General features: G+C 38.5%; 1 protein-coding gene across 8 annotated transcripts in view; it reads left to right on the top strand.

Annotated features, from left to right (window-relative positions):
* MARK1 (microtubule affinity regulating kinase 1) overlaps window positions 1-16,826 on the top strand; it is a 62,482-nt gene that overhangs the window by 14,145 nt on the left and 31,511 nt on the right. For all 8 annotated transcript variants that reach the window (XR_005830372.1, XM_040611900.1, XM_040611904.1 and 5 more), the window contains exons 2-3: window positions 10,974-11,177; window positions 11,879-11,932. Coding sequence is in view for 7 of the 8 variants with exons in the window: in XM_040611900.1 (XP_040467834.1) it covers window positions 10,974-11,177; window positions 11,879-11,932 (258 nt within the window). In the remaining variant the exon portion in view is untranslated. The remainder of the gene's footprint in view (window positions 1-10,973; window positions 11,178-11,878; window positions 11,933-16,826) is intronic.

A 16,826-nucleotide genomic window follows, 5' to 3' on the forward strand; every position in this document is an offset into this window, starting at 1 on the left:
GCTTAAATATTAAATTGCATCTCCTTGGCAGATGGGGTCCAGTAGGCACTCTGCACTTCAGCCTTCTGAGGTAAGACTTGTTAATGACATGAGGAGGCCTTGCTGCAGAGAGATGGAACAGAAAATATTATCAAGCCTTGAAAGTGAAGAAACTAAGCTAGTATGCTCTAGTGCGAGAGGCCATCCCTGAAAGTGCTTTCCAGGTGAGGAAGAATTCCCTGCCCCTCCCTTGAAGGCCGTATCTCCTGTGGAAGGGATGAGAGAGGCCCTGGTAATTTACTGTAGGTCCATGCATTTTTTTTTTCCTCTTCTAATTCTCAAATTAACTGGTTGCCCAACTACTTTAAATACATTTGTGTTGTATGTACTGTTTTGTATGAAGGGAAATATTAATTAAGATGAGTCTCCGTACCCTTTAGTTTAGACTTCCGAGATCCCTAAAAGGTCTCTGTCAAAAGAATATTGGAAAATCCTCCTGAATATTGGGTAACTTTGTTTGAAGCATAGCTTGACATGTTCCTCAGAGTCCTGTACTGCCCCACAGTTTCCTTTCTAGGACATGTGTGCATCAATTAGGATGTATTGCTATCAGGTTGGATATGTTAATTGATCATCTTATCACTTTTTAGAAGCAGGCTTTACTTCAGATAGTTAGTAAGACCTTGAGGTAAAATAGTCTGCAAAATAAGATGGTGATCTGTCTCGATGGATGTATCATTGGATGAATCCAGTAATGGGGCTGTAAAGACTTTGGAAATGCTGTCCACTTTGCTAAGTAGTAACTTCATTTTCTCTTTTATGTAGTGGAAATGTTACAGGTGCTTTGCCCATGCATGTCACTTCTAAAAGGTAGCTTCTTAAGCTCACATTGTCTGCTCTTCTGTCTCACACACCCAGTGCAGGTAAACAACACAAACAAACAAGTCTGCTAACTTGTTTGTGGTATTTCTTTTGTTTGGTTTGAGGGTTGGTGGGTTTTGTTGGGGTTTTTTTCTGTCGTCTTTCTGGGTTTTTACCTTGTTTTAGAATGGGAATAAGTATCTCCTAGCTAAAGTTTCACTACTGGTGTCAATTTGCCTCTGGATTATCAAGAAAAGCTGTGTGATCAGTTTTCTTTCCCATGTTGTTCCTGTCCTGACAGTGTGGTTCCAGCAGAGCTTAACATGGAGCTGATGTGGCCCTCTCTTCCCAGTGCTGGATGTTCCCCTTCCTCCTTGGGCCTGCACCGGTGCTTGGGAAACTGTCTGTGGGTACACATGCTCAGGGAGCTGGAGGTTACCCCGGCAGAGGAGTTGATATGTTTTCTCTGGTTTGCCTTTCCGTCCTGCCACCGCAGTGGTAGTGTGCTTGTAAGTGGGTGCAGGCATGTGAGCAGTGTTGGGTTGGCTTCAGCAGCCAGCTGTCATGGATGGACTGATGCACTTCACTCAGAAGAGACAAGCAGCAATATATTTATTGGTATAAAACAGTGATTCAACAAAGTTTGATAGTAAATGCAACAGTGGTTTAACAAGATTTGCTGGCAAGGTATACTTGATTATTTACTGCACAGAGGACAGGGTCAGACAAAACTGTCAGGGAGGTCCTCCTGTTGAGTCCTGAGGTTCAGAAAGGACGCCCTTGTGTTCTAAACTCCTTCTCAGAGGGGAGTTAGGTGTGGCTAGGTCCAAACTTAGTCTTAGACTTGGTCAACAGTTTATCAGTCCTCTATGTTACTTAGCTAGGATTTCAAAGTTTAGCATGCTGTTAATCACTTACCGAGAATCTGTTGCGTCAAGGAATCTCTCAACCTCAAGGAGTAACCTTGGGAGGCGTCCCTACGCAAGGGGAGATCATGGCCTGCAGCCTGCTGCCATGCAGGAGTGCTCAATGGTCCCTGGGCTGTCCACTGTTTATGGAGTGATGGTCATCTTTGCATACTGACTGCAGAAGTTAGTTTCTTTCAAACATGGCTTGAGTCAGACCTTGACCAGCACTGTTAAGTGGGCACATTGTTCAAATTAGCCCTTGGCTAGCTATCGTATCGTTATCTATGTCCCCCTGAATCCACTTTGAGTCAGATACAGCCATCCCAACCAGACACATCCATTTTGATGGCCGCAGGTGGTTATCATTTGAGCATTGTCACAGAAACAAAGGTCAGGATGGAGAGAGGGGTGAGCACACCACCACACTCCACCCCATGACTATAGTCAACTCATCTTACCCTCACAGAGTGGTGGTGTGGTCACCTTTTGCCTCTGTGCCATAAATAGTATATTCGTAGTTTGTACACTTACAGACCCACAGTAAGTAGATAGTCAAGCACTGCTCTTTGTAATGTGCTAATTTGCATGGTTTGGATGGTTGAAGTTGGATTATATGTTTTATGATGTAGCAGATCTTTATATATAATACATTTCTAAGTAAGACATACTAAAGTCAGAGTTAGTAAAATCATGGCTGAGTGAAACATGAAATTAAAAAGTCCTTGCTGTCAGTGACCATCCAAGAAGCGTTTCCCACCAGTGTGCTCTCCATCCTTCTTCACTCTTTCCAAGACATGGTGTATCTCTTCTGTATCATGATGAATGTTGATTAGAGTTTTGTGTCCGTTGTTTTGGACATGTTCTAGCAGTTTACACAGGTCATCTTGTTGCAGTAGTTTCTTCATCGATGTAAGGTTCATTCTGATGGGGGTAGTCAATAAATCTTGACTCAGTGTATAATTAGTTTATAATAATTGATAAGGAGCAACAGGGGCTGAATAATTAAGTCACCCCCCATAATTTTGGTAAAGCTACAAACACAAATATTTGAGTGATTGCTTGTATCTACAGTAATGTTATCTACAAGTATAAAATCACAAAGGGTTCTCATACAAGCACATGTTTTTCCAATATATACAGGTACAGTTCCAGGGGTTTCATCAGGATGCATTTCAAAATGACACTTTGTTCAGTATGAAGACAAATGTCTTGGGCTTTGATAGTGTTGCTCTCACAAATAAATCCTTGTTGTTCTGTACAATGCGGGCATTAACATCAATAGTTTGCCATTTGTTTCTGTTTCATTGGGCCCATGGTCTGTGTTCTAATGGATGGAGTATAGCTCCATTGTGATTTAATCCTAGTGCAATGATTGCATACATGGTGTATACCAAAGCACTGTGTACCATTAAGACAAAAGATATGGCCTTATTGTTGATGGGGTCATAAGTGAAAATGAACTAGATACCACCAAGACCATCATGCCACGTGTGGACTCTTCCAGAGTTGTTTTAGGTATGCAGTCGGCAAGGAAGAAATTCCCATTTCATAAACTTTGAGAGAAAGAATGAGTTAGAATTCAGAGCCTGGTCCCAATTAGCTGCATGTACGCTTTCCTTCTGTAGAAAGAACCTCAGCTGGCCCAGAAGACTGGTTGTTTGATCATGAGTGTCAGAGACACTTAGTGCTATAATCAGGTCACTCTTTTGTGAGTAAACCTTGCCTCTTGCTGCTGTTCTCGTCTGGAGGCAAGCCTCAGGTTTCCTGATTGTAGTCTCCAGACTGAAGAAACAGCTTTTCTTCCCTCTGTTTTGAAGTTTGATATTAAAGTAGTCTCCACTTCTTGTATTCCTGCAAATGTTTGAGAAGCTCTGTGAGCTTGACGTAATCCTGAACTGTAAATTTTTTCATGTCTCTCTTCTCCTGCCTTTCATCAGGCCAGTTGAAAAAATGACCTGGCTGCATCATTTATAAGTGCAATAAAAACTCCTGTAAGCTTCCTTTGCCAGAAGTTTCGCTTTCTGGGTGTGTTCCTGTTCTTGTTTGGTTGGTTCAATTAACGATCAACACTAGCATTTCTTTTTTGTTGTTGTTGTTTTACTGTGGGTTTTTGAGAAAATTGTGAGTGCTGTGGCATTCAGCAGCAGCGCTCTGTAGCTGCCTGTGTTCCCGGGTGCTGGCAGGATGTCCTGGGTCAGTTGGGAACACCCACTGGGAGCTCTGTGCTGGCAGGTTTGAAGATGTAACAAAAAATAGTCAAAGACTGGTGAGGTTAAACTGATCACCTCTTGAGGAAAGGCAAAAAATATTGAAAGAACTCTCTCTTTGTGAAAGGCAGTGTTCAAATGCATGCAGGAGGCTGGAGCAGGAATAGCTTTTCTCCTTCCTTCCCCCCCTCCGGTAAGTGCTGTTCTTCAAAAACACAGGTTCATGTTAGGTTTCATGGGTAAAGGATGTGAACTGTTTTATTTTGACAAGAAAGGAAATGTTTTACTCCTTTGCTTGGGAGGGCTGACTGTAGCTTCTAGTATTATAGCAAATGACAAAAGTGAGTAAATGGAAGGGGATTTTAGGAAAAAAATAAATATATTTTTTGCCCCCACGCAGTTCCGCCTGTGGTTTACTGCAGCAGCTTTTAGCTGGCCAGTTTCATTTTTCACCAGGGCTACAGGGAGGGTTCAGTTTTTGTCGTAGTAGTTAATGGAGATGATATGGGCTGACTGTCCTGAATTAGTCCTGGAAAATCTTGTTTGTGTGTTTGGGATGAGTCAGGAAGGAAAGTGCCAGGTTGAAAGAACTGTGCCAATTCCGAGTGAAATGGAACAAAGGCAGGAAGGTCCTGTTCTTCTGCACCTGCCCCCTGGCCAGGCTGAGGGCTGCGGGCCCAGCCAGAGGAGGAAGCGTGTTAGCTGAGTTCGGTGACCAGACCTGATTTAATGCTGTGAAGGCATTTGTTTTTCTGAAATGTTTTGACTGACTTTTCAGGAGAGGACCAGTGCCTTTTTTTGTTTGTGTTTTTATCCTTGAAATAAAATGTATCTGTCATTCCATGTGATAATGAACTCCACCCTTCCATGAGACATCACTGCTGTGCTTTAAAAAAAAAACAACAAAAAAAAAAAACGGTGAGCAAGCTTACTACAACATGGACAGGATTTTTGACAGCTTAGTGTCACTGTATGGAAATTGCAAGTATTCTGAAGAACCTTGTGTGTAAACTCTTGAAACAATTAGCTGTGTCTGGCTCTGCACTGGTAGATCATGGGCTCAGTTTTCTGTCCGAGATTGCTTCAAGTACAGAGTTGTAAACATTGCATGCTGTGTAGTTTGTGATTAGAAAAATAATTCTGTCTCTAAGTTAGCAAACTTATTTCTGATATGTCAAAAAAAAAAAAAAAAGCTATGTTCAGCACCTAAGCAAACAAACCCCCCAAACGAAACAAACAAAAAAAAAAAACCATCAAAACTTCTAAGGGGCTTAGGTACCATAGTAACAAGCACAGGATAAGATTTACTCAGTGCTCAGTGTAAGTTTGCCTATCACAAGTGTGTATGTATGCTTTTAGAAAAGAATCTTCATTGTGTATTGACGTTAAGGGATTGTATTTCACCTTGCTATAGAAGTGTTTTACTATTAGCTTTGAAGATGTTTTGTTGGGGTTTTTTTTAAATACAGGCTATTACAATTGGGAAGAAAAGGAAAGAGATAAAAAAAAAAGAAGAGTAAGGGGAAGTTAATTTGTTTAATAACTCACTTGATACTATATATTGAAGTCCATGGTTATAGTTTGGATTTTTTTAAAAAAAGTTTTACAAAATGCTTTTCAGAGTTACAGCATCAGTTAATTAAATGTTTCCATATGCTTGACTGAGGCCAGCTTTATTCAAAGTCTTTGTTTCTTATTGTTGATAGCTTCAAGCACTTTCAAAAGTTCATGCCTGGAATTCCTACATATTATGTAAATCTGATGGAAACAGCAAGATGCACATGCATGTGTGTGATTATTTTCTGTGTACACCTCTGGAAAGCCTCTGTGAATAGGTTCAGGGTATGCAAGTAAGTTAAAGACAAACATCACGGTTTTGTCTGATTCTGTTCTGTCTGGCATGCGTTGACCTTGGTATCTGATTTAAAATCTATATATACTTTTTCCACTCACTCTGTGTGTTTGCTTGTTTCATGGGGTTTTCTGAGCCAAGTCCTTCATATTATCTTGTTTCAGTGGAGTAGGTTGATTGCTTTGGCTTTGGGTTTTTTTTTAATAACCAAGTTTCTATCACACATTCCCAGTCTAACATGCTTTTAATTGCTGATAAAAATTACGAAAAGAATCACACGTACATGCATTCAGACTTTTAGTTGCCTCCTCCAAAGCACTTTTCACATGTCTCGGAGAGACGAAAAATTAGAGTAGATAGTGATCTATTAATGTTTTGATTGAGATCAGAGGGGCTTTAGTAATTGTAGTATGATGCAACGGGTACATGTGGCAAGGGTAGGCTGTGGGTTTGTGCAGATGTGAGGCTCACCTGGGAGAGGAGTGAATCCCCTTCTTCTGGCAGTAGCTGATGGATCACGTACCATCATCATCTTGTGCAGTTCAGAGTTGCATGATGCTTCATACCTGTAAACCTGACCCTCTGGGTGCTTTTGGTATGTGATGCAGAACAAGCTGATGTGAACATTTTTGTTGGTTCCTACATTGAGGTTTACTGAGATCATTCAAAAAATGTGGTTCTTCTACTTTACTTTGATTGTTACTTCAGAGGGGAAAAAAAAATACTTGTTTGAGGTGGTTTGCTAGAAGTTCCTGGGTCCTAAAGGAATAGTTAGGGATAGCAAGCAGTTAAAACATGAAAACAGCTGGACATCCAGGACATTACTTCTCATCTTTCTCCCCTTTCCCTCCCCTGAATTGTGAATCAAAGCTGTGGCAGATGAGAGCTGTTTAGAAGACTGTCTTCTAAACTCTTCAGCCTCCCTCTGTCTGGGCTAGCTGTTTTGATTACCTTGCAAAACATGACAGCTGTTACAAATGCTCATGTGTATGGCACATGCTTGAAAATGTTTGGAGCTATGAATATAAAAATTGGCTGTAAGAAGCATAAGTTCAGAACTGGAGATAATACTGAGAGAGGAAGTGTGATGATGTGCTTTTTTTAGCACCTCATGTGCATACTTTGCTTCCATGGGCTGACTGTACCAAGGAATTTGCCTTGCAGTAATTCAAGAAGGGGAAAATTCAGGACTAAGATGTTTGCTTAATCATATGAGGTGTATTTGTAGGCAGGTCAACGTGTAGAAGTTATCCTATTACTCAGAAGGACTATAGAGGCGTTTGGTGTTGTTTGATTGAGAAAGGCTGTGTCATTTGGTGGCCAGAATGGTTTTGGGGACTATTTAAGACTAAGCTATAAGAGCAGTTAATATATGTGATGATATAAGTTTAATTATGGTGTATAATCTGTGAGAATACTACTCCATTGGCTAGGTAAGTGACTAAAGGACGCTGAATAAGTAGTAGACCACACTTGTTGTATCTGCTCGGTGCGGGTATTTCTTCTGCACTTTCTCAGAGATAATGTATTGGGCACTGGGTCATCTTGCTTTTGCAAAACTGCTTTGGGGAAGACGATAGCTTTGAGTCTTCGGGAAGCAACGGGTCAATCTCTTGTGATTTTAATGCCACTGACTTTCTGTAATAACACTAATGGAATGTGTCAGAAACAACCTTAGTTAGGAGTAATAACTGTTAATTGAGCTCTCTTCAGTCGCAATCTAAAATTGAATACTAGAATTACTCTTCTGAGATTTCTGAAAAGGTGGTAAATTTGTTTTGTATGTGCTTTTCTTTTATTTTTTTAAAAACACTTGACTAATGTGAAAAATACCTAAATTGCTGTTCTAATGTACTGTTTCAGCTCTAAACTTTTGTCACTACTGCACCTTTTTTTGTTTAAAATTGCATTTTATTTTAAGAAACATCTAATTTTTATGTGTTTATTTCTAGACATTTTATTTAACAGTGACATCAACAACATACAGGGAGTCATGTTTATGATATCCTAGTAAGACAGTGTTTCCCACTACATTACATATGTACATATAAAGATATATTATCAGTGTAGCTAGAGAAATATCAGAATCCCTAATTAAAATCCTGTGTAGGAAATGAAGGTTGTTAGCTGGAATTGGTTTTAGATGGCGGTGAACTTCAAGGAGCATGTTGGTTTTTACAGCCCACTTGTTTCCAGCACCCTGAAAAACTTCTCAGAATTCAGAGGTTTTTCTTCTGAAATGGCGTTTTTAAATAGTCACGTAGTAGCTGATGTGTAATGAATGAATGTATTGTAATGGACCAGAAAGATCTTAAAACTACGTAGCCTGTCTTTCTAGGCAGTGTGGATATTGCATGCTTCTGTGGAATTCAGCTTTAACATTGTTTGGAAATAATCTCTGAGATACCGTTATTTGACCTAACTTGGTTGGTTTTTTCAACATCTTAACTTTGTTATGTTTGGATTTTGTTGAATGCTGATTTCTAGAAGTTCATGAGTTTCTAGTTTAAATTCCTCCGTACTTTCCAACAATAGCAAGCTGTTTATGTGCAAAAGGGAGGCCTGTTGCAAGACTTAAGAATAATAATTGGAATTTCATTCAGTGCTGTTCAAATTCAGAAATGCTATATATATGTGGCTCACAAACTAAGAAACTTGGCTGCCTTTATGCGTATTTTCTGTCATCCTTGGGCATAGCTGGGGAGAATGGTTGACTCTGAAGATAAGTCTGTCTAAGAGGGAATAATTAAGAAACTGTCCAGAGGGCTTCTTTTTTTCTGTCCCATAAAGACCAAAATCCAGAACTGTCATGACCATGAACCTTCTTACTTTATTTTTTTCCTCTTTGGATTTTGTTCTGTGTTACATTGTCATTATGATTAAATAACTGCTTTCCCTGTTAAATCTGCATGAAGATGATCTGTCCTGTAAAGCCATCTTTTGCTTTGCCTGTGGCATTGGTTTTGCTTGCCTATCCAACTGTTTATCTGAAAGATACCTTCAAGTATCTACTGGAAGTAGGCTAATCCTCTGAAACGTGTGAAACTTGCAATTGGTATTAGGGTTGCTAGTACTTCTGGTAGGCATTTTATTTCAAGTAGTGAAGATCTAATTCTGCGCATGAACAGGCTTAAAGACTTCTAAAACTTGTTTGTGTAGCATAGTGCTGTAGCTCTGGATGGGGTTCTAGGTACAGCTATAATATTCATTATTAGCACCATACAAATATTGATATTGCGGGGTGTTGTCTTAGGCAGGACTTCTACTTGGGCTCTGGTTTATTGCATGTACGACTAGTGTCCAATGTTGAAGGAATGTTTCAAAGCCTCTTTGCCTGGAGATGTCCTTCTGATCCTCTCTTTCCAAGCCCAAAGAAAGTATTTTAATTATGTGCTTCTAAAGGATAAATACTATTGCTAGCATGTTATTTCATGGTTGAATAAATTTGTCTGATATGCTGAATCTAAACATGCCTGGCTTGCTTGGTTCTGCAGTGATTTGGAAAACAGTTTAGCAGTGGGGGTAAAGTAGTATTTTGCAGAGACGTGGGTAATGAAGACCAACAGAAAATTCTATTTAGGACCCTCCTTCTGGCATAGTGAATAATTAATAACGCTGGAGGTGATGTAAGCAGTGTTGTGCTACATTTGGGAAGAATATTCTGGTTGTGATATATTCCTTGTTTTTTCCGGTTGTGTTGCAGCTGTTTGCTAGTTTTCCCAACTCTACTAGTCCTTATGTCCTGAAATAACTCTGCTTGGCTCAGTGGGACTATCTGTAAGCATGGGTGTTTACAGGAGAGGATTGACTTTGGTCTATAACAAATACACATAGAAGTTGGAAGCAGTGCTTTAAAATGTGTTTTGTGTAAGAAAATAATTACTTGTGTAAGGAATGACAGGTGATATCAGCATAGACCAGCGTTAGGCTGGGCACTGGGTGGAACAGTAGAACCTCCCAGTGCTGAGGCGCTGAGTGCTCCTCTGACTCTGCTCTCAGCTTAAGGTCAAAGATCTTGAAATCTTTGATCTGTAAAGGAACAGGCTCAGTTAGTGCTCTGCACAGAGATATTGAGATACCCACTTTTTGATTGAAGCAGTGAATAATGGGAAAATATGAAGGTGCATTGAGTTTTGTTGGTGCTTGATGCTTAGCAGGAACTGAGTGACCTAGGAGTAAGCATGGCTTTCTGTTACAAATCTAAAAACTAGTCTGAGAAGACACTGTTTCTACCTACAGTTTTTGCCTGCCTTAAAATCTATAACTTAAAAGATTAGAGGCTAAATTTTACTTGTTAAACATTTGTACCCATCTGCCGCTAATCTTAGAAAGCATTTGAAATACTGAAACACTTAACACCCCATTGACATCTTCCTTTACTTTGGTTTCTCCTTGGAACATTTCCAAGCCCCATCTCTATCTTGCCCCTTACATACTTGGAAGTTAAAAGAGTACAGAAGCACTGCTGATTTTGGTGACTAACATTTAATGTGGGATGATGGGTTGGCTTGCATTAAAAATAACATCCTTTTAGTTCTTCAGACTTTTTGAGATTTAAAGTATGTTTTCAAGGTATTGTGGAGTTTTCTTTTTAAGAATAAATTATTATTTTTAAATAAAGATGTAAGTTATTTGTCACTTGAATGAGAACTTCTGTGACTTCCAAGGTTTAGGGAGCAAAGCTTACCTCAAAAAATCTTTCTCGTAATGTTATTCAAGTGAAGAAAGTTAAGGAAAAAAATTTGAGTGAACCCTTGTTTCCAAATATGCCAAAGTACAAGTATTTTTTTGTACTGTGTATTTTTAAAACACTAAATTTGGTTATGATTAGACAAGTTTATTTGCAACATAGTGGTATAGTGTGTAGCTTGGCATAGTTCCATATTTAAAAAAAGTCTGCAATGGTTTGTTGATTACTGCCTAGATGTTCCTAGTTTTACTTTAGGAGCTGATAGAATCTTTCTGCAGACTTTTTTCTTGGGACATGCATCAAACTCAGCCCAAAGACAGCATATTCTGCTTAGGCTACCATCCAAAATTAGTAATTATATGGTGAAAGTAAATAAATTACTTCCCTTTACACCTTGTTATGCTTTTAGTCTATTCTGCTGCAATCTGTCTAAAATCCAAGTAGCTAAATTTGAAACTGTTTTATCTGCTTTCCAGCATACCTCTGTGGATGGATACACTGAACCACATGTCCAGCCTATCAAGTCAAGTAGCAGACAGAACATTCCCCGATGTAGAAACTCCATTACGTCTACCAATGAAGAGCATCCTCACATTGGAAATTATCGCTTACTGAAAACAATAGGAAAAGGAAATTTTGCCAAAGTGAAACTGGCAAGACATGTACTTACTGGAAGAGAGGTAAGCCTTCCAAAAAAGAAAAAAAAGACTGCCAGTGTTTTTTATATTCTCTTTGGCTATCTTTATAATAAGTATTTCTGCTATTGTTTTACCTTTCTCTTCTGAATAGAAAAAGCACATTTTTTTGTCATCATAAAGGAAGATGCAAAGAGGCTGTTTCAGGATATAGGAAAAGCTACCTGAGGTGCCCGAGTTTTCTCCCTCTAACCACTCACCTCTTTTTTTAAAATGTAACCTCTTGGTGAAGAGAACAAAAAGTTTGATGCATATCAAGGGATATTTTGGGCCTGGGAGGGCACCTGTTCATCCCCAAGTATTTCCAAAACCAAAGAGAAATCTATTGATAGATAATTTCATTGATATTTATAATCTATAGAACCTTGATATTGAAATCTATTGATACATTGATCTTGTGTTTGGGGGGCCTGGTTTTGCAGTGGACAAGATAACATTGTTCTGTCCAAACACCGACAGAAGTATAAAACTGATTCCTTGGTGGTACCATTGGGTGGCAAAGTTCTGAGCTCCTGCTGGTAGATCCCAATAGGTGAGGAAATTTTGTGTGGTAAAATACATAAAAGCAGATATATATGCATGTCATAGAGGCACATCCATGCTTTTGCTTACAGAGGTGCAGTGTATTTTTGTTCAAACTTTTTTCTGAGTTTAATAATCCATGGTTGGTTGTTTTTTTCCTCAAGGTTGCTGTGAAAATAATCGATAAAACCCAGCTAAATCCTACTAGTCTGCAAAAGGTAAGAAATACACCGTAATATCTGAAATTCTATAAACAGTTGAACTGTGATCTTTTATTTACTTGACAAAAATATTTGGTCCCTTTACTTTGCTAAACACCCATCTTTGTGTACATATGGCCTTGGGAGACAGCGGTATGCTACTGTCTTTGCTGTAGTGTGCACGTGCAGTTTTTCTGAGAGCAGTTATTCTGTGTGGTTCCTGTCTAAGCATTGCTTCTTTGCTCTTCCTTCCTCCAAAAGCTTTACTTTTTTCAGACAATAAAATTTGTATCCAATTAGGAACATAAGTAGTTTGTCTTAATACTAAATCAAGATGTAATGCTGTTAAAGATAGTATTTTCCTTGGATTTTTCTTTAATGTAGTAATTGTTTTTTGTGGACTTGTAAGAGTGACAGTTTTCATGGCTTTAATGTTTGGGGGTTTTTACCTTTGTTTTTATATTATTTCAACTTGAATAAAACATCTGTCAGACTCAAGGGACCTTTGGCATTACTTTTCATGTACTAAATTGACAAAATGACTGAATGTAATCAGAACATTCTTGTTCATGCCTGTAGATAGAAACTCAGAATCCTTCATAACCATTACAGTAAGTGTTTTGACAAAACCTTGGGGGTTTTTTTGTTTGATTTGGAGTTTTTTACTATTTAACTATACATATGTTTGGTTTTAGCTGAAGCACAGAAATGTTGTACTGGAGGGTGCCTATTAGAAAAATTTGGGATATTTTTTGTTTACAAATACTAGGCTGCTGCTGTCTGTAGCTGTAGAATGAGAGAAAGAGGCTAGGGCTTAATGCTGTTCTTTTATCTCTGCCTGCCATTGCATTTATTTTATTGTGTAACTTTGGTTATGGGGAGTTATAACCAACTTGGCTTTAATTTCTCTTCTGTAGAATTTTTGTTTGAGTATGGGTTCTTTAGGATTATTTTTTTAATTCAACCTGCTGTGCAGAGTCCATGCAAAAGCTTTGCTATCCTTAAGTCCTATATCCCGTATTAAGCAAATCTCTTTGCTAATATTTGAGCTAGTGAAGAGGGACCCACAGATGCAGTACGTGACAGAGCATATTGGGGAAATCCTTTGCTGCTCGTGTAGCTTGTTTCCTGCCTAGCTTGGTATTTACACTTGGAGAGCTGGGTGAGTTTGTCTCATTGGTGAGCAATGAGAGGGTAAAAAATAATAAAACTTTCTGGAAAACTAAGCATGAACACCTTACTTCTGGGATAATCACTTTAATGATAAATATATTGTATTTTACACAAAAATACTAAATAATAATTCAATAAATCATTCCAAGTATCAATGAAACTTTCATAGCCTGCAAAAGATGCTGTCACACTGCACAAGTAGCGCACAAAATACTCATGTAATAGGACATTGCTGCTGTTAACTTGTTTTTTGAGTGGGAAGTTGATAACAAGAAACGTTTTTAGGTACAGTTAGAAGTATCTTATGGCAGAACTAAGGACAGAAGTTAAATTTAGTCATTTAACCACAATTCCATTCTTCTTCGATAGCTAATAGAAATATTTATACCATGCATCTTCTGCTTACACTGGAAAGTGATAGTTTGTTGTACAAAGTTTTCCTTTGTAACATTTTGATTGTAATTTTCAGAAAAAATAATCTTTGTTTTGAAGCTTTAAATGTCTTCAGCTTCCTACAATTTTCTGAGAATTCTGAGTGAAGCTGAATATTGATTTCGTGAAAGCTTTTAAGTAAGCTTAAGCACAGTTTTTTGCACAGTCATTCAAGCAGCTGTAGTTTTTTAAAGCAAATAAGGGTGGGAGGGTGGTTCATCAGCATGCTTAAAATTACTTCTGCTAGTATTTTGATAGGTCATTTGTGTATTGTAAATAAAACAATAAATTCTTATTCTGTTCTGTGAAAGCAGTCATCTGTTTTTCTTTCTGCACTGAGCTATTATATAAAGTTTGTGATCATGTTCTAAGTAGTATCACTGCAATGTGAAATTTTATAATTTTGTCATCAGGTTTAACTGTACATAGGATTGTTAAGTAGTCGATTTTTTTTTATTATTATTTCAAGAGGTAATGTTGAGAATACTACAATAGTAGTATTGTTTTGGTAGGAACAGACACTTTTCTAAGGAATGTCTGTAGGGGAATACTGGAGTGTGTTACTGCCACAAAAATACCACTCTTGAGTGCGAACCCATCTAAATTAGCATAGTTGAGAGGACAGTCTCTAGAACTTCAAAGCGGGTAAATTGTATGCAGGTCAGCAAAATGTTTAGGCTTTCAACCACTAGTGGTTATTGTTAATCAAACAAGACAAATATAGGGATCTTAGGTACAGGGTCATTCATAAGACCATCCCCTTTCTGCTCACTACAATATAAAGGATGCCAAGTATCGCCATAGTACTTGCTACTGACCTAATTAAGTAAAATGAGTTGAGGCATCATAGCTTCTCATGCACTGTTCTGTTTTGTAAACAGAAATATTTGAGCACATACGTCAGTTGCTGCAAGTGTCATACAAGCTGGGTCTGTAGTTAGTCATGGGTATGAAAGCAAGGAAAGTGTTTAGTTTGTTCTTCGCCACTCCAATGTTGTTTATGCCATATAGTATGGGCAGGGCACTTCACAGATGCAGTTATTTTAACTTAAACCATCAAATGTTAGGAGACAACACAAGTAAGCTGACCTCGTGAATTTTTAACTTTGCATCCTTGTGCATGCAATGCGATAGTCTTAAGTTATATTACATTTCTTGCTTCAGGACCTCTATCTATTTAAATAGATAAACAATGTTGAATTAAGGTCACTGCCTTTTATTTTGTTTTCAATTTGTTCAATATGTGGTTCCCATCTTACTCGGTGAGCACCTGTTTAGAAGACAGAGCTGGCTTTTTTGTGAACTTGCTGTCTTGATAGTAACATACTGTACTGAGTTAGCTTTTTCCACTGTCATGATCGTAATTTTTACCCAAAGGTAAGTATTGGAGTTTTATCATAACTGGAATTTATATCAAAATAGCTGTTCTATTTTCTGCATGTCTGCTGCTTTTACAGTGTCGTCTTGTACTGGCTTCACTAGGGATGTTTCTGAAATAGCATTCCGTTGCTCTTCTGCAAACTGCTAGTGGAATAGAAGGTGCTGCTTTCCTAATAGGTTTTATTAGCAAGTGGCGTTTCAAATTTTCCCTTTTTAGGGGTCAGCAGGCTTCTTTTTATTCTTTAAACATATCCAAAGCCTCAAACTTTGGTTCTTTCTGTTGTTAAGAGAAGCAGAACAGAAGCAAAGAAGTAGAAGGTTTGGAACAACTTCAATATGTCACCTATTGAAAGCTATGCTTTTTTTGCAACATCCATTCTCGGTAATGACTTAGAAACTAGAGACATATTCAAGCACATTTTTCAAAGCAAGAAAAAACTTTGGTTAACTGAAGATTTTTATTTTGATTGTAGTGACTTAAAATAGTAAATCGTAAATGTAGATGTCAACCTGACAGCATTTAGAAGTGTTAGCAATGGTGTGACAGAAGGTCTTTGTACTTTCTGCAGTCTGTGCCCTGGAAAATGAAACTGGAAAAGCAGGAATCAATTGTTCAAGCCTTGTGCCTTTTCCATAGGTCCAAGTTCTATGAATTGAGTATGGTGCTGGCGGTCCTCTACTATTAAGTGAAGCTGAGGCTACAACCCATTTGCAACAAGGAGATACTTGTTTGAAAGCTTTTTTGAATGGTAGCACTTGGTTAAGAATGAAGAGCAGTCCTGTAAGTGTGTGGTGGGATGGGGGGACAATAGTCAGGGAGCACTTGCCACCTTCAGAGAGAGAAGTATGCTGCTGCTCAAGAAAATAGAGGCATGTGAATTCTGAACGCACTATTTTTTTATCAGTAAAATAGAGCATTTTATAATCCTATGGTTTGCCTTGTCGTGAAAGGAAAGCTAATCTCACTGTTCTGTCCAGATTTCTATAAAATTAACAAACTTTTGTAGGAGGTAGGCATGATCTTGTTTTAATACCACTGTACACAAAGGAAGAGATGTATCCTGGGTGTTATTGAGGGGTGTAGTGGCTATTGTGTAAAGATACATCTATTTGTAAATACATAGTTATTGACATAACCAGTGTTAATGACCAGCATGCTTCTACAAGAGGAAAGGTGGCAGCGGGTGATTTCCCAAAGCAGTGCTCCACGGAATGCAGAGTTGTAAAGTAAAATAATGTACTCTGACACCTGAACACCATTAATGCTTTTATTCAGGTGTTATCCATTGTTCAGGGGTTTTCTAGATTGTTTCTCTGTTGTGAGAGAAAATTGGAGGACTGAATGCCGGCATTTTTTTAATTTGTATAAATGTGCATTTATACTGGACCAAATAAAATCCTGAATATACACCAGGACTCCAGAGCACAGTTTGCCCAATTTCCATCCCACTCCCCCTCTGCTGTCTGAACATCTGTACTGAAGTAGGCTTCTGTGATCTTTCTCCCCACTCTGCATTTTAGAGACCCTTACACATCCCCTTGGACTGTATGGGCCAGGAACTACACAAGGTGTAATGTGGCTGTGTTTGTGGTCTCTGCACAGTGCTGTTCCATTATTTCAGTTCTTTCAGCCTTTCAAGTCATTTCTTTCTTCCTGGGTTGGAAGGTATTTTGGAAGGTATTTGTTACACCAAGCAGCTTTAGCAAAACTGCTTGACTTAGTGATGTAGCAGTTGTTATGGAATACCTAAATTACATATGTCTAATTTGCAAGGTGCCTAGACCCGAGTTACTTCAGAAAAAGATCTGAAAATGTCGGTTTCAAGGTAAGCAGCTGCTGGGAACTTGTTAGAATCCAATAACAACTGCAAAATACAAACTCTGAGGAACATAGGTCTCCCTGTGAAGGTGGCTGCCTTGTGTGCTG

The sequence above is a fragment of the Falco naumanni genome, chromosome 12 (genome assembly GCF_017639655.2).
Source record: "Falco naumanni isolate bFalNau1 chromosome 12, bFalNau1.pat, whole genome shotgun sequence".
In the NCBI taxonomy this organism is placed as follows: domain Eukaryota; kingdom Metazoa; phylum Chordata; class Aves; order Falconiformes; family Falconidae; genus Falco; species Falco naumanni.